General features: G+C 45.6%; 1 protein-coding gene across 1 annotated transcript; it reads left to right on the top strand.

The window, feature by feature from the left end:
* Positions 1 to 1,375: 1,375 nt before the first annotated feature.
* GABARAPL1 (GABA type A receptor associated protein like 1) lies at positions 1,376 to 8,095 on the top strand. The gene is made up of 4 exons (XM_065675630.1): positions 1,376 to 1,651; positions 5,314 to 5,392; positions 6,329 to 6,447; positions 7,847 to 8,095. Exons 1-4 carry the CDS (start codon positions 1,562 to 1,564, stop codon positions 7,910 to 7,912), a joined length of 354 nt encoding a protein of 117 aa, XP_065531702.1. The 5' UTR covers positions 1,376 to 1,561; the 3' UTR covers positions 7,913 to 8,095.
* Positions 8,096 to 18,056: the final 9,961 nt, after the last annotated feature.

Genomic DNA, 18,056 nt, shown 5'->3' with positions numbered 1-18,056 from the left:
ATAAGGATGAAATTATTTGCTGTATGTAAGGGTAGTGAGACACTGGAATCGGTTGCCCAGGGAGGTTGTGAATGCTCCATCCCTGGCAGTGTTCAAGGCCAGGTTGGACAGACCCTTGGGTGCCATGGTTTAGTGGGAGGTGTCCCTGCCCATGGCAGGGGGATTGGAACTAGATGATCTTAAGGTCCTTTCCAACCCTAACCATTCTATGATTCTATGATTTTATGATCTAAACACTAAAGACAAACACACTTCAGCAACTGCTATGCTGCAGGCAGTTAGGAAGCAAGGAGTCATTACAGAAAGTCACAATGCCATGAAATCAGAATTTTCCCCAGGCCTAAACGCTGGTATTCCTTCATTCTAGGCTGTTTGCTATGGTACTGCACAAAAATAATTCTTTCCTTCTGACTCACCCTTCTGAGATCCTCTGACACTACCTGCAGCCATGGGGAAATGTTCACATGTCCCAGGATAGACAGAAACAAGTTGATCATGCTTCCTGTACAAACCTGATGCACATGAACTAACAAAGGCTATCTGCTTCTCTGGATGAGGCACACAAAGAAAAAATTATTTGATACACTCCTGTTAGCTGTTCCCCAGCAATTTATTGTTGTGCTGATTTGAGCTGATCCATTTGCTAATACCTTCTCTTTTTCTGGTCAGTAAATAATTGTGAGCCCACTTATTCCTAGGAAAACAACAAAGATGTTCCAAGTATGCATCAGCTGAGTAACTGGGCTAAAATTGGCCAGCTATTTTGGCTTGTTTGCAGACAGTTCCCTTGAACTGCCTGCTGTTTGTAATGGGCATCTGGTCTGGCACATTACGTGACAAACTTTGTGCCCCTTGTTTACCTGAGCTGTCATAAACAGGGCGGTAATCCAGATCCAAACAGCAACAGGGACGGGCACGAAAACCAGCCTTTTTTTTTGTTCTTACATATAATAGCCACATTCAGAATAGGTCAGGACAAGCAGAAGCAGTAAGCCTCACAAGGGGGACAAGCAGCCCCGCTCCCACGAGTCCATCCCCACAGTCACGGCTGGATTATGTGCCTGCTCATGCTGTATTTATAACCGCAGACTCACGCGTGGGTGCAGCGTTGCTCAACGTATGTTTAGTTTGCGTTTATATATCTAAAAGAAACGTTTATTTATATATATATATATATATAAAAAATTACATATTTTATATGCATTATTATTTATTGCCGCAAACAAAACCAGGGGGCACCTCCTTTCTTGACCCCCCCTCCCCGGTACGTGAATGGTCCGCACCTTCCTCCCACCCCCTCCACGGGTGGTGTGGACACGAGCCCCGCCCCGACGGCACGGTGACGGCGGGGGGGGGGGGGGGGGGGCGGTGGGTGCCTCCCCGTGACGGCACAGCGCGGAGCTTGGCGTCGGCGGGTGGTGCGCTACAGCGGCAGGGCCCGGGTTGCGCTGCTGCGCTGTGCTGCGCTGCGCTTGCCGCGGGGTGGGTTGCAGAGCACCAGGCCGTAAGGGGAGGGAGCGGCTGCGGCGGCCCTCGGGAGGGACGGTGAGAGCCCGGCAGCATGAAGTTCCAGTACAAGGAAGACCACCCGTTCGAGTACAGGAAAAAAGAAGGGGAGAAAATCAGGAAGAAATATCCCGACAGAGTCCCTGTGAGTGCGGGTGACGAGGGCGGCTTTCCTGGCAGACGAATCAGCCTTTGTTGGCCTTGCTGCCGGCTGCTGCTTGCTTTACATTTATTCTTTTCTGAGGCAGAACAAATGAGATCAGTAAAGATGGTTGCGGTCGTGACGATCCAATTTCAAATCCTAGGCTGCTTTTGTGTCCAGCGCACAGCTAGGCGTGTTTATTGTGTAAGGAAGGCCTGTATTGGTGGGTGGCTGGATCCCGGCTTTCTTGGGATCCGCAGTAACTCCGCAGTGGGAATGCTGCTAATCTCTTTTTCTGGGAGCCTGCGTGCGTGGGGATGGGGAGGGAGCTTACCATCCTTTGTGGAAATGGAGGAGAACAATGAGGTGGGTGAGCCGGGTGCACTTCGTAGAAAACAAGCTCGAGATCCTTGTCATCTGATCCTTTATTTAGCTTGCTTTTGGTTGTTTTTTTTTTTTTTTTTTTTTTTTCCCGGCTCGATCTTTCCCTGTTATTTTCTTTTGCATGAGAGAAAAAAAAAAAAAATACTTCTCAGGCTTTTTGCGCTGCTGTTTAATCATCCTGTGGAAAAAAACGTCACTTGGAAAACGAGGTCATCTCCTACCTAAACTTTGCTTCCTCATCCTTTGGTCCCTTTGGAGTACCTGTGGAAAATTTCTAGCTTTATAATTACTAATAATAGTTGGGAAAAGAGGTGACGAATTAATTGTGGTGGGGGTTTTGGGTGGGTTTTTGGTTTGGTTTGATTTTTTTTTTTTTTGGGTTTGTGTGTGTGTGTGTGTTCCTTTTTAATAAACGTTTTGCAAATGTTCCTTCTTTCCATCCCCACTGGAGAGGTCTGTCCTAGATTTACTGCCATGGGGTACTGCATGCAAAATAATTTAGACTCCCCCATAAATCTAAGCACAAGGGCAGCAGTTACTCCATGTTTTCCATGCAGGCTAACACCATTGTTTAATCTCAGGAGTGGCCCTCAATTTAACTTGCAAAAGTTCTTGAAGTCAGTATTCGGGTGCATTTGTCCTAGGTGTTTTTGAGAACCCCTCAAGCCTAGCAGGTTGAGCAAAAGTCTTGTGCAGGTTTGTGGTGTATGATGAAGACCATAGAGGTCAGGAGTGAGACAAGCAGTAAACTGAGGATTAACATGTCAGATTGCACAGCAGATCATGATAGGTGTGTGCAACAGAGCTGTATGAGGAGCACAAGGCCACATCTGGCAAAGGTAAAAGAGGTCAAGGTAGGGGGGCATCAGCAGATCTTTATGGAGAAGGCCAGGACCAAAATAACACAATGTGCTATAGTTCAGGGTAAGTGAGAACGACACATGCTGAGGCCCAGATGTTAATTGTTGGGGGTAGCCTGTGGTCAGAGCTGTGTAAGGAGCAGATGGATGCAGCAGACATCACTTATGTCTCTGCCCTTCCTAGCAGCAAGATCCTTTAAGATGACGTCTGTTTGGCTGCCTACACTGCAGTGCCCTGATACATCTCAGCATTTTGCTGAGATTATACTGCTGGCATGGTCCCACCTCACCACAGTCACCACCCAGCAACAACAGACATACAGATAATCTGTATCTGCCCTTTGGATTTTGTTTGTAGGTTTATTTGTGTGTGTGAAGGGTTTAGTGCTTCAGAAGAGATACCTGTGTTATCAGGCAAACTGACTACAGTTGCTAGTCAGATTAGTAGAGCACTTCCATTCCTTCCCCTGCCTCTTTGCAACATCTCTCTAAAGCTTAGTGGTGATCTGATTTAAATACTTACCAGCGTTTAGAAGCCCCAAAAATCTCACCTTTTCCTTATAGCCAATGACTTATTTTCCTTTATTATCTAACAACAAGCCACCTTTTTGGAGTCAGGGTGGTCATATTGGTGCTGCTGATACAGCAGTTGTGTGTGTCAGTAGTTTTTAAAATTGGAGGTAAGAATTAAAGGTTTCTCTCCACTGCAGTTTCTTGTGTTAGGTATTGCCTTGTTGGATGTGCAGGTGAAAAAACATGCAAAGTGCTGTTGCTATTCAGCCTGCATCTGTTCAGTGAGATTGTGAAACTATCTTTCCCTCATAGCATTTACCAGCAGCATCTTGTATGCAAATGTACAACCTACCACAAGCTGCCTGAAAGAGCTTGAATGCCTTGTACTAATTGAGGTGCTTCAAGTTCTTGCAGTAACAGAGACAACCCTTTTTCTATTTTAAAAACAAACTTAGAACTTTCAGGGGTCTTGGCTGTGTTGGCAACATCCAGATGGAGCACAGGGAAGAGATGTCCAAGCTAGCATCTCCGTGGTGTGACATGCTTAGCAGATATTCACTTGGATCTAGAAAGAGTAAAGTTAGCAAGCCACTTTGGCCAGGCTAAATACACCAAGCTCATCATCATAACATTTTCTCTAGCGTATTGTCTCACTGATGTGACACCACCATTTTGCTTCCAAAAGAAGGCTTAGTCCACTGATTTGAATTGCCAAAGAGCTGTGGGAGCATGGAACCCTAAGAAATTAGTCCCACAGTGTCTCAGATGGAGCATTTACAGTTACAGGGTCTAACAATTAACAAGCTGAGGAGATCCAGAAAATCCAGCTTCTTGTTAGATGGTCAAAATGGCTTCTGCAGAACAGCAAGCCACGCAGATGGAGTTGTGTCATACATCTTTTACCAGTTCAAAACTACATATCATTAAAAGAAAACAAAATAAACCCATCTGCAGTTGTTTTTTGCACAAACCCAGTAGTTCCAAAGGTTTCAAAGGCTTTTCATGAAGAAGATCAGGTCATTTTGGAATATTTCCTGCTTCTGAGTTAAGCATTTTGCCTAGGTCTGGTAGCAAAAATGTTCCTATAGCAGAAGATCTCTTGGTCAGTTTGACTTTAAAGGTGTTGAGCTTCATATTTTAATGTGTCGTAATGATATTAGAATATAATGAGGATTAGGATTTTGTGTCAGAGGTCTCTCCAGTGACTTCGATTGCCTGGATGTTAGCCTGTGTTTTAAGTATTAGATATTTATATGGATAAGAAAATACCCATAACTAGATAAAGTTGGGAAAATAGCCTTAAAGGATACAGAATTCAGAGTAGAAAATAACTGCCAAAGAACTGGGGATTAAAAAACCCCAAACATTCCCCAGTGAGCTGTAGTTTCTCTTTAATTCTTTGCTTCATTCTAGAGCACTTGGTATTGGTGAGTGTAGAAATTAGGATGTGGGACTCCTGGGAGTAGAGCTGATTTTGTGCCAATCAGTTTGGAACTGTTACCTGGAAACAGTTCAACTAGTGATGCTTCTTGTGTTCACATATTAGCCTCCTGGCAGCTCCTACCTACAAAATTAACCTGCATTGGGACCATCAAGGTGACCTGATTTTTTAATTTTTTTTCCCCTTGGCTGTTATGGTTTATTTTTATGCCTATTCCAGACTGTTTTTTACTCAGTGTGCTTACTGCTGCAGTCCTGGGCTCCCAGCACAGCTATTGCCAGTGATTTTAAGTCTTCTTCTCACCTATCTGTGCTTTAATGTTGTGTATTTGTTATAGATTAAATAGATTTATAATGCCTGGTAGCACCATCTCTCTAAAAGGGTAATATCCTTTTTCACTGATGCTTTTTGGTACATTTTGTCTTAGGATGCTCATGGGTTATTTCTTGCATTCTCTCACTCTCTAGGTAATTGTGGAAAAAGCACCAAAAGCCAGAGTACCCGATCTAGACAAAAGGAAGTATCTTGTGCCTTCTGACCTCACAGGTAACAAAGTCCATTCTTCCAGATTTTTCAGTGAGAAGGTCTCAGAAGTATTTTTTACTCTATGATCAGCACCAAGAAAATATCCAGGCAGGCTCCACATCTTATCATCACCCCAGTTTACATGGCTGTTCTTGTTATATTTATGCACTTTACAGCCTGGATTACAACATGCAGAATTCTTTTGAGATCTTCTAAGGTATCCCACTGACTTAGCATGCATGTGTCACAGCTGACTTCTAACATCATCAGTTAATGATGGCCTAGCTGCAGAGTAGTTGCCAGAGGCTATATGCTTGTTGCAGGAAGAGACAAATTCTTGAAATAGTCCCATAATTTTCCAAGATGGTGTGGCTGGAGTCATAGCTACAGAGTTTCTTTTCTGAATGGTCATAGACACTTTGTGTGTGAATACATTTGTTTTAATTTGAGAACATGAACAAGTTAAGGGAACAGCGTTTCTTTTTCTTGCAGTATATAGTGGATTGCAAAATACTTTCTTGTGCAACATGGCTCAAGCAAATAGTAAGGAATTTGTTTTCAGGAATGGTATGACCACTTACACCAAGGCTAAATTCTCCAAGGTGTGTTTGAGCTATAGGATTTAAAGGTCAAACTATTTAGACGTCTTCCCACCACTCCCTGCAGTAGAGCATTTCATACCATAGGAGGTGGAGTGTGGACTTAGAGGGTACATACCTGAGGCATGTACCTGAGAAAATACTAGCTCCAAGTAGATTGGCTGCTAATGTGGTTGCAATCATGGAAGTTCCTGGTTTCTTTCCTACATTGTTCATTTTCCCCTACTTTTCACATACAGCCTGTGACTTCCACCACCAAAACAAAACAACCATGGTTAGGGTAAAAAAAGACCACAAAAGGAGAAACAAAAAAATCCAAACCAAATGTTCTAAGGCATTCTTCTCTATTCCTCTTCAGTTGGCCAGTTCTACTTCTTAATCCGAAAGCGGATCCACCTGAGGCCAGAAGATGCCCTATTCTTCTTTGTCAATAATACCATCCCTCCCACCAGTGCTACCATGGGCCAGCTGTATGAGGTAAGCCTGGCCCATCTCTTTTTTGTTTTGTTGGAGTATCTGTAAGAATGCGCATCTTCACTGAAGGACAGCTGACCACTAGTCTACTGGCAATGGGTGCAGCTTGGTCGTAGATGCCTGGACACGAACCCTTTTTGCCTGGGCTATATTCCATCATCTCTTTAGGGAAGTTCCATCCTGCAGTTATAAAGGGTAGCCTGGGGAGCCTCATCATTTTAACTGATTGTTTGCTAGTTAAAAGGATTGTTGTAGCAGATGGTAAATGATTGCCTCAGCAGTGATATGTTGGTCCTGCCGCTTTAACAGAGTAATGAAATAAACCTCTTTATATTTCAATGGAAAGACTGGGTGGGGGGGAAGTAGAACACGCACTATAGCTTTCCATTTTATGCAAAAGAGATTTCCTTTTAGCTGGTAAAAGAACACAGTATCACTGGGCAACCAACTGTCTATAAATACATTGTCAAGGAACACTTATTCTTTGTTGAGAATTTTTCATCACTTGCACTGTATATGTGAGGACCTTGTAGGACACTGTGAACATTGCTGCCCAGCATTTCTACTGAGCAGTGTTATTTGATTGACCTTAAAGGCATTATTCTGTACCCATCAGAGGAATGTCCTCAATTAGCTGGTTTGCAGCCTGGATTGATTTCTTCTTTTGCTGTGTTAGTGTGCTTTAATAGAAGAGCTCCAGTATGGTGCTGGGAATCTTGGGTTAGGGTTAGGGTTTTCTTTTTACTGTGACTTTTTGACAGTAATTTGACAATTTGCATGTGAATGGATGAAAATCATGTAAGACCAACATACACAGGGAGTTTTCCACATCTGGACATGTAGCAGGTAGGTATGTCTGACTGTCCAGAGCCGAGATGAGGACTCTCTTCCTGGCACTTGGCAGACTTTTTGTCTCAACGTAATCACTTAACATCTCAGCTTTACTGCCCATATGTAAACCAAGACTAGAAATACAGCCACTTGCCAAAGTGTTCTGAAAAATGACAAATACAATCACATTTACCCAATACTGAAGTATCTAGAGGCGATTTTTGACTTGTTAAAGCCTTCCACGTCCCTCCTCTCGATCTCAAGGCTATACCAGTGCTGAGATTCTGCTGCTTAGCCTGAAACAGTCGGAGCTCTTCCTGTAGCATGTTTGCAGCACACTCTGGCTGTGGCTCTTCAAGTAAATTCACTGTGTCCAGAAATGTGACATGCATGAATTAAGAAGCAGAGCTGTGGCCAGAGAGAGGGAGTTGCTATACGCTTGCTTTGGTATGAAGGGGGAGAAATAGTGAAAGAGAGGTTATGCCCTCTTGTTACAGTGATCCCTGGGCTTTTCACATGTAGCACGTTACAGGGCTTTGGTATGTTACTTTCTTCCTTTCTCCTCTTGCAGGATAACCATGAAGAGGACTATTTTCTCTATGTGGCCTACAGTGATGAGAGCGTCTACGGCAAATGAGCACCAGCACCTCAGGCATGCAGGCGAGATGGACTGATGGAATGGATTTGGAGGGGGAGTGTTGGAGAGGCAGAAGGAGGATGCCTGAGAAGAGAGGAAGAGAACTGGAAGTGAAACACATGCACAATGCCATCACTTACCATGCATTAATGATAACATTTTATTTTTTAAATTGAGGGGAGGGAGGGGTGGGGGGACAGTGTATGAAGGGGTGAACTGAAAGGCTAACAAGGGGTTCTGCACTGGGGAGACTCCACTGTTCATAGTTATTCTCTTGCCACAGCTGAAAGTAGTTAGCCAGTATTGGAAGCTGCTAGACAAGCCAGTGTGGTGGAGCTCCAGGAGAGTGACTGGGCAGAAAGGCCATTTTTGTGTAACCCTTCCACTGGATGAAGGCATGCCATGTATTGTACATTGACCTTGTCACACCTTGCCCGTGGCCCAGGCTTCACTCCTGTGAGCATTCAGTGAGCTGTTAAATACTTCACTCTGCCCACACAAGGCTGTCCTGTGCTGACAGTCTGCACTCTTACAGCTACCTGTGAAGTGTTCCAAGAGTATTGTATTTCCCATCATTTCTGTCAGTATTGGAAGGGCTGACTGAGGGCTGGGAACTCCTCAGCTGTGAGATGTGAAGGTTGGGAAAAAGAAGGATTTCCCCTCCGCCCCGCTTTGTTGCTTTAATTGAAAGTGCTGGCGAGAAAAAATAGAGAAGACATTTTCATTCTTACCTAGTGAAGTCAACTGATAACTTGTAAGCACAGGGCTAGAAAGGAGCTTAAGAGAATGACTAGCCTACTCCAGCTCTGCGACAGGACTGAGTATACCAAACATGTCCACCATAGCTGCTTGTCAAACTTGTTCTTAGTGAGCTTCACTGAGGTGGATCCTGGAAGCTGCTGAATTTGTCTGTTCAGTTCCTAGCTAGCCTACAAGTGAGAGAGCTTTTCTTGCTAACTTTAGTCTCCCTTGCTATGTATTAAGGTAACTAACTACTAATGGTCTTGTTATTGGTGAACACAGGAAATTACTATCAGTTGTTGTTCTTGCACCAATCTTCTGCAGATTTGAAGATGGCAGAAGTCCTGTTTGTTTTTGAAAATGGCAGAAGCCTTCCATGTCTCATCCTTGTACAGTCCTTGCACCACATGCACAAGCAGAAGAAATCAGTCACTTCCACAAGTGTTTTGCTGCATTTTTGTGATCGGATGACAGTGCCACTCTTTGCGACAGGAGAGGTGCTTTTAGACTTGAAGGGGAATAGATTCTCTGTGGATTTTTTTTTTCATTATTTTATTTTAAGCCAGCTTTGTTCTTAGAAGGGTGAGAGATAGATCCTGTCCTGTGCAAGCCTTATGCTGTCATGCCAAAGCAGTTTTTTCCTAATGGCACAAACAGCAGATTTTCCCATAACTGCCATAACTCTGATGAAGGAATGGGGGTTGGGGAGTGAGCTGACTTTCAGAAAAATTGTGGGGGTTTATCTAAAAATCAGAGAACTGGATCTGAATTACTGTAATCATTCCTACAATTGAGAGGGACCAAGAGGGAGGAAAAGACAAGAAGGATGAAGAAGACAGGCAGATTTCTGTCATTTCAGATTCCAGAAATAAGTCAAAGGTGTTTGCTCTCCTTACACGAAGTTAGATCCCAGCACTCTGTGTTCCTCAGGAATGAGAAATCACAAAGAGTGCTCCTTGATTGTGGGAGACAGGAAATCAGGTTTCAGCCTTCTCTGTTGTTCCACAGAGGTACATGAGACAGGAGAAGAGGCTGGGAGCATAAAGTGGGAGTTAACTGGCAGAACTGTGTGAAGGTCAGGGAAGGCAGCATGGTGGGGCCGGAGGGTCACTACCTGTGTGGTATGGGAAATAGTAGAAGAATGGGAGAGAAGGGGGGACCACAAAGGAGGTAGACAGAGTAGTCATAATGAGCAGACAGAAAGTGGGGAAATAAAGGATGGAATGGGTGGGTTAGCATCCCCAGTTTTTCCTCCTGAACTTCAGGTTTGCTGTTCCATCATCTGGAATAAATGCATTTGGATGCATTGTACCTTCTGCCAACTTGGGTAACTAGTTTCTGCCTGCAGTACTCAGTCCTCTCTTTTTAGACCACTCTCCTCCAATTATCAGGCTCTTTTCACATCCTTTGGGTGCAAATCCAAATCAGTCTCTTGTTTTAGGAAGCTCTGACTGTTCTGAAGTAAAAAACAGACCCAGGAGGCTTTCTAGGGTAGAAAACAAGATGCAGGCAGATGGTGTGCATGTCTCTGCCGCTGTCACACTTGCTCACATGCGTGCTGCGAAGCACGTAGTTGTGCGTTGTCTCAAAGCTTAAGGGAGAAGTGTTGGCATTTGGGGTGCTTGGTTTTGAGTTCAGACCTCCCCTCCTGTCCTGCTGCTGGGTTTATACATGACATGTGTGGGACTAATCTCAGCCGTTTGTTACATGTAGAGTTTACAGTTTGATTTAGTTATATTACAGTTCTTTTTACTGGATTGTGGCATTTACTTCTGTTTTTGTGCTAGTCTGATATCGTACAAGGTAATGATGGTAATTCTTTTTTGTGTTGGTTAGCTGCAGGTTCTTGTAAACTAAAGTTCATACTACTTGAGCTAAGTCAACCAATCAATAAAGATGCATTTGAAAATCACACGCTTGATCCAAAATGGGTGACTAGCCTGTCTTCCTGATGTGGGCTTGTAAAAAGGAACAGCTTTACCAGAAGTTCTTGTGGCTACTTTTTCCCAGAACCCCAAATTTACTCTGTCCTGTGTACTGGGACAAGTCACTTCTTTCCTTTCTTGATTATGGATTATGTTGTTACATATAGCCTGGGTATGTATGTCTTGCCGTGCCACCAATGTGGACTTCAATTAGACCTGGACAACATGAGAAGCTCTTAAGAAGCGTAATGGAGGCAGAGGCATTCTCTGCTATTTTAAGGCCCTGAACAGCCCTAGCCAGTTGATGGGGCCCTGAGGGCACCATCAGCCATAACTATTCTTACCAGGTGCCCAGGACCACCAGTCAGCCTGCCCATCGCCTGGGGCCCCATCTTACCCTCTCCAGGGCTGTCAGCCCTGTCTCAGTCCATGGTTCTTCACAGGGCTGCCATGCCAAGCCATGAGCTGTGTAGAGCCAGATCCATGGGGCCCAGCTTCAGTCCATCACCATCTCAACAGCCCTGCCATCACTGAGCCTGATCCTGACCTTGGCCTGCAGATGAGATTCCCATCTTGACCTGCCTCATCAGCATCATGGTTGGGGCTTGTGCCTGGGCCTGGCAACCACAGAATGGTTTGGGTTTGAAAGGACATTAAGAACATCTAATTTCAACCTCTGTGTCACGGGGCAGGGACACCTCACACTAGACCATGTTGCCCAAAGGTCTGTTCAGCTTCAGAACACCCTCAAGTCCTCCGAAGGGCTGTTCTGAATCACTTCTCTGCAGTGTCCTGCTCCAGGCTGGGCTTGTCTCTCCCACGCTGGTGCAGAACCTCTTGCTGTGGCTGGATTCCAGTTCAATTAAACTGCAGGTGGCAGCTGCAGCTTTCTTTAATGAGGTAAGGCTAAGGGCTGTGGAAGGAAGGGATCACGGGGCTTTTATTAGATACTGCTGCTTGGGAGGCCTGGTTTCATGCAAAGACCAGTGGAGAACGGGTCCCTCAAGCGGGGCAGCCATGAGACCAGGTCCCCATGGCTCTGCCTGTGTTGTTCCAGATCCCTCGGAGCTACAGGACTAGGGGGCCCTCTGAGCGAGGCAGGAACTAGAGAAGACCCTCTACGATACCTGGCTCCAGCCAACACCCAGGAGTTCATTAAAGCTCATCACTTTAATGACACCTAAGGGGGACTAGATCTTGTTTTTCCCTGGTGGCACCCTCATGGTTGGCGAGACCACCTGTGGGTGACAGCAAGGTTGGGGTCTGCCAGCTGTGGGGACATGAAGTCATACCAGGAGAGACCTCAGAGCAGGGATCTCCCCATGGGATCCTGGGGCTTTGTTGTGGCTTCTCACTGTCCAGGAGGATTCCCTTGCCACCCCTCCCATCGTTGCATGACCACCTCCAATTCCATCCAGGGCTGGTGCAGAAAACAGCCCAGGACAGCCCTGACCATATCACCACAGCAAGCTTTGCCCTCCCACCGTCCTGTCACTCTGGGACCCTACCCCCAGTGATACAATGGGGGTGTAACAGGGGAAACGGGGAACATGGGCAGCTGATGAGAACCACCACCATTAGCCCCAGCACAGTTTGGAGTCTTCTCTTGTCACAGGCACAGCACTGGTATGCGTCATGCATGCCGTGTTTCCTGAAGAACAGCTGGAAGAGCAGATTTAAAAGCAGGTTTGGCTGTCCTGGGTTCAGTTGTAGCAGTAATTTTTCTCCCTCTTAGTAGCTGGTGCAGTGCTGTGTTTTCGACTCTAGTCTGAGCACAGTGCTGATAACACTGATGTTTTTAGCTCTTGCTAAGTAATGTTTACTCTGATCAGGGACTTTTCAGTCTCATGCTCTGCCAACGCGAAGAGGCACGGGAAGCTGGGACAAAGCAGAGACAGGGCACCTGGCCAAAACTAACCAAAGAGGAATTCCATACCACAGCACATCATGCCCAGTATAGAAACTGGGGGGAGTGACGTTGAAGGCCTAGATCACTGCTGGGTAGGTCAGGCTGGGTATAGGTCAGCAGGTGGTGAGTAATTGTATTGTGCATCACTTGTGTGTATTATTTTCCTTTTCCCTTTTTAGTTTTATATTCTCTCCTCTTGTTATTCCCCTTACCATTATTATTATTGGTGGTAGCAGTAGTAGTTTTGTATTATACCTTAGTTACTGGACTGTTCTTATCTTAACCCATGGGTTTTACATACTTTCAATTCTCCTCCTTGTCCCTCCAGCAACAGGGGGAGGAAAAAAGTGGAGAGTGAGCAAGTGACTGCGTGGTTTTGAGCTACCAGCTGGGCTTAAACTTTGACAGTTCTTTGTGGTGCCCAACGTGGGGCTGAAAGGGTTGAGATAATGACAGATCTGCCCAGAGTGTGTCTGATCATATTTGTGATAAGCATTCATTGTTTTGCATTAATAGTCACTCATCACAATGCTGATTTATTGGCTTTCAAAGTTGTTGCTCTTGATCTCAGAGTTTCAGCATGTCATACCTTACTTACAGCTGGTATTTGCTGTTTTAGTGTTTATCCACTGAGGGGCCTGGGCTAAGGTTCTTGTTTCTCTGTACTTCATGGTGATGACTTGTGATACGATAGAATCATCGGTCATGAAACTGATCTGGCTTGCGTTCCCAGTGTAGTTGTCACCTCTATACTGTGGGAGGCATGTAATGGAATTTTTTAGCAGCTACACATTTTTTTTTCCTGCTTGGGTGGTCAACCTATGAAGGGATATTCCCTCATATTCCCTGCTCCCCCACCAGGCTATTTACAGCAGCATTTGAGAATTCTAAAGGTTTTGGATGGCTTTTGAATACCCTTGAAACCTGCCTGCTGCTTTTGCTGGGGATCAGCATATTGGCACACATAGAGAGTATGTTTTACCCACAGCCATACCACCCTGAGAACACCCTATTTCGTCTGATCTCAAAAGTTAAGCAGGGTTGGGCTCGAGTCTTGTCTAGGGTTAAAAGACGATATAGGAGGACCACTAAGAGATTTTCACTGAGGCTGGACAGTCATGAGCGACAGGGTTTGTGGGGAAGTATGGGAGAGCACCTGGGCCAGTGGGCCCCTCCAGTGCATTGGAACTTCATGTCTGAACAAGTGTGAAATCTGGAAAAATTAGCAGAACACTTAAATGAGGTGTGCTATCATCCTGGCAATACCAGAGAGGGACAAATCACTGCAACATGCTAGGACTTGGCCTACGCCTACAGAGCACCTCTAGAAAAAGATGTTTCTGGATATGATGGCAAAGCAACAGACAACGCAGCTACTCAACCCCCAAGCACAGCAGCTACGCCAACCTGAACAACAAACACTACAGCTGCTCAAACCCTAGTGGGAGACACTGCAGCCACTCCAGCCATAGTGATAGACACTGCAGCTAAACCTAAGGACCAATCCATGCCAATATCGATTGCCCCTGTAAGCAAGGGGAAAAGCAAACAAGAGCCACAAAGGGCAACTTGTGCAGTGAAGAAGATGAAGACCCAATGAGCTTACTACAGGGGATGGCATCTGAACAAGAGTTATTAATACATGAATCAGAGGAAGAGGAAGAAGGAGTGGCAGAAAACTCCAAGGGACATCTGAGGTCAACACCTTGGCTTTTGTAGTCAGGTATACAGAGGATCCGAGATCAGCTATACTCCAACTGAGAAAGAGATACTGGCAGCCTGTGAAGGGTGTTGAGCTGCTTCAGAAGTGATTGCCACTGAAGCACAGCTCCTCTTGGCACCCCAACTGCCCTTGCTGGGCTGGATGTTCAAAGGCAGGGTCTCCTCTACACATCATGAAGCCGATGCTACATGGAGTAAGTGGGCCTTACACAAGGAGGTCAAATAGGAAAACACAATTGTCCAGGAATTCTAGAAGTCATCATGGACTGGCCAGAGGGCAAAGATTTTGGAATGCCACCAGAGGAGAAGGTGATGCATGCTGAAGAGGCCCCATCACATAATAAACTGTCAGAAAGTGAAAAGCAGTATGCCTTGTTTACTGATGGGTCCTGCCATATTGTGGGAAAGCATCGGAGATGGAAGACAACTGTATAGAGTCCCCTGTGACAAGCTGCAGAAACTGCTGAAGGAGATAGTGAAAGGCGAAAGGTGAAACCCTAACCCTAACCTAGCCCTTGAAAGGTGAAAGCCATCCAGTTGGCCTTGGACATTGCTGAATGAGAAAAATGGCCAATACTTTATACTGACTCATGGATGGTAGCAAATGCCCTGTGGGGGTAGTTGAAGCAATGGAAGCAGAGTAACTGGCAATGTGGAGGAAAACCCATCTGGCTGCTGCACTGTGGCAAGATATCGTTGCCTGGGTGCAGAATCTGGTGGTAAAGGTACACCATGTAGATGCTCATGTACCCAAGAGTCAGGCCACTGAGGAACATCAGAACAGCCAACAGATAGATAAAGCTGCTAAGATTGAAGTGGCTCAGATGGACTTAGATTAGCAACATGAGGATGAATTATTTTTAGCCCTGTGGGCCCATGACATCTCAGGCCATCAGGGCAGAGATGCAACATACAGATGGGCTTGTGATCGAGGGGTGGACTTAACAATGGACTCTATTGTCCAGGTTATTCACAAATGTGAAACATGTGCTGCAGTTAAGCAAGCCAAGCAGTTAAAGCCTCTCTGGTATGGAGGACAATGGCTGAAGTACAAGTATGGGGAGGCCTGGCAGATTGACTATATCACACTCCCACTGACCCGCCAAGGCAAGTGCCAGGTGCTTACCATGGTGGAAGGAACCACCAGGTGGCTGGAAACATACACTGTGCCCCACGCCACTGCCCGGAACACTGTCCTGGGCCTTGAGAAACAGATTTTGTGTTGACATGGCACCCCAGAGAGAACTGAGTCAGACAATGGGACTCATTTCCAGAACAGCCTTATAGACACTTGGGTCAGAGGATGGCATTGAGTGGGTATATCACACCCCCTACCATGCACCAGCCTCTGGGAAAATCGAACAGTACAATGGGCTGTTAAAAACTACACTGAGAGCAATGGGTGGTGGGACTTTCAAACATTGGGATACACATTTAGCAAAAGCCACCTGCTTGGTCAACACAGGCGATCTGCCAACAGGGCTGGCCCAGCCCAGTCAGGACTTTCATGTACTGTAGAGGGAGATAAAGTTCCTGTGGTGCACATAAAGAATTTGCTGGGGAAGACGGTCTGGGTTATTTCTGCTTCAGGTAAAGGCAAACCCACTCGTGGGATTGCTTTTGTTCAGGGACCTGGATTTACTTGTTGCGTAATATGGGAAGATGGGAAAGTCCGATGTGTACCTCAAGGGGATTTGATTTTAGGGAAAAACAGCCAATGAATTCTATTATATGCTGTTGCCTGCTATATAACAGGTTTTTAGCCTATCAGCTAAATGCTCATCACCCCTCTGGGCTTTGAAAAGAAGTTATGTGCTGTCATGAACATCAGCGGAGAATAAAGACATTGGAAAAGCTGGCAGCAGCAGAACTGTCCTCAGGTCACCATGAACTGACCCTGACTTCCCTCCAATCATTACCCCAACAAAGAATGAACTTTGATGAAACCAGATGAGTTCAGCGGTGTCGTCAGCAGGCAACAATCCAACACTACACACCGTCTCTCCTGCCCTGAAAGACTGTTATGAGAGATGGAGCCTGACACCATGGACTGAAAGAATTCAGCAAATTTTATGGTGATGGTCCATGGACTAAGGAATTATATCTCTTTGTGTGTATATATGAGACAAAAGTGATGGTATCTTGAAAAATGTGCAATTTGAGCATGACGTGAATGATATGGGATAAGCAGTGTATATTATCCTGGGTTCAGCTGTAGCAGTCATTTTTCTCCTCCTTAGTAGCTGGTGCTGTGCTGTGTTTTTGACTTTAGTCTGAGAACAGTGCTGATAACACACTGATGTTTTTAGCTGTTGCTAAATAATGTTTACTTAGCTGAATGGAACCTGACCCAAAGTAGCCAAAGGGGTATTCCATACCACAGCACGTAATGCCCAGTATAGAAACTGGGGGGAGTTACCCAGAAGGCCCAGATCGCTGCTCGGATTGGGTTGGGTATTGGTTGGTGGTTGGTGAACAATTGTATTGTGCATCACTTGTGTTTATTGTTTTCTTTACCCTTTTTAGTTTTATATTCTCTTCCCTTGTTATTTCCCTTATCATTATTATTATTAGTGGTAGCAGTAGTGGTTTTGTTTTATACCTTAGTTACTGGACTGTTATTATCTCAACTCATGGGATTTACATTCTTTTGATTCTCCTCTCCATCCCTTCGGGGGTGGGGGGGGTGAGGAGAAGAAAGGGGGCAGATTGAGTGAGTGGCTGCATGGTACTGAGTTACTGGCTGGGCTTAAATCACAACATTGGCCAAAGAAACTGGGTCTGTGCCAGGGTGGCCACATCTGGCTCCTTCCAGCAGCATTTTTAAAACCCAGCTGTGAGCTCCATAGCCCCTCCAAAGCATTATTCACTGATGTGACCGACAGCACTGTTGATAAGGGAGAACCATCACTAACCACACACCCCCCCAGTAGTACTTTTGCTGCACAGCCTCTTTGACTAAAAACGTCTACATGGATATCGCTGCCTGACAGCAGGTGACCAGCTCCCAAAAAGTACCTTAGCTTGTCTTGGCTGCTTATGCTTGTGCTGGCTGACTACCATCACCAGTAGAGACATGGACATCTTCTGTGTCACCTCTCCCACCTGAGGGCCTTCTTCCCCTTCCATGGGGAGTATGAGGTGTCATTCAGGCAGGTCTACTCTAAACATTCGCACCTCATTGGCATCCCCGCCCAGGTTTACTAAGTTGAAGAGCACCTAAGCTGCTCCTTTGTGCCTTTTGAGATTTCTAAAGGTTCCCAAGGTGGGCAATGGAGAGCACAGACCTTAGTTTTGATGGTGTCTGTCATCTCCTTGCTCACAGAAGCTCTCGTTCACTGTCTTCCCCAGCCCTGGCTTGAGTTTAAACTAACCATGTGACACAGTGAGAAACTCATGGCAGCCCACAACAGGGGAAAACTAGTTGGCCTTGTGTTAAGCTAGTAAGACAATAAAGGGAAAAACTACCAGGCAAAAGACAGGAAAGCAGAGCATCAGGACGAAGCGGTGAAGGAGGAAACAGAAGGTGCAGCTGTAACTGAGCTGGGGATGCCTGGTGCTGCCAGTCAGAAGCCCTGTTCCCGTGCTGTGCAGCCTGCAGCAAGACAAGAAATCAACTTGTGTAACCTGAGAATTGCATTCCTTTTGGGTCTGGTGACTGGTTAACTGCTCAATCAAGGTCAGTCTATGCCCCAGACTGTACAGAGGCCAAACACCACCTCAGAGATGGTGGTGGCACCTTTTCATTCAGGCATCAGTCGGTGATGCTACAAGAAGAGCTGGGTGTAGCGTATTGCAGTGCAGAGTGTGCCAATACTTCCCTAGCCTTTAAGTTTGGAGGGCAAAC

The sequence above is a fragment of the Lathamus discolor genome, chromosome 1 (assembly GCF_037157495.1).
Source record: "Lathamus discolor isolate bLatDis1 chromosome 1, bLatDis1.hap1, whole genome shotgun sequence".
NCBI lineage: Eukaryota > Metazoa > Chordata > Aves > Psittaciformes > Psittacidae > Lathamus > Lathamus discolor.
This window is presented reverse-complemented; position numbering and strand designations above follow the sequence as displayed.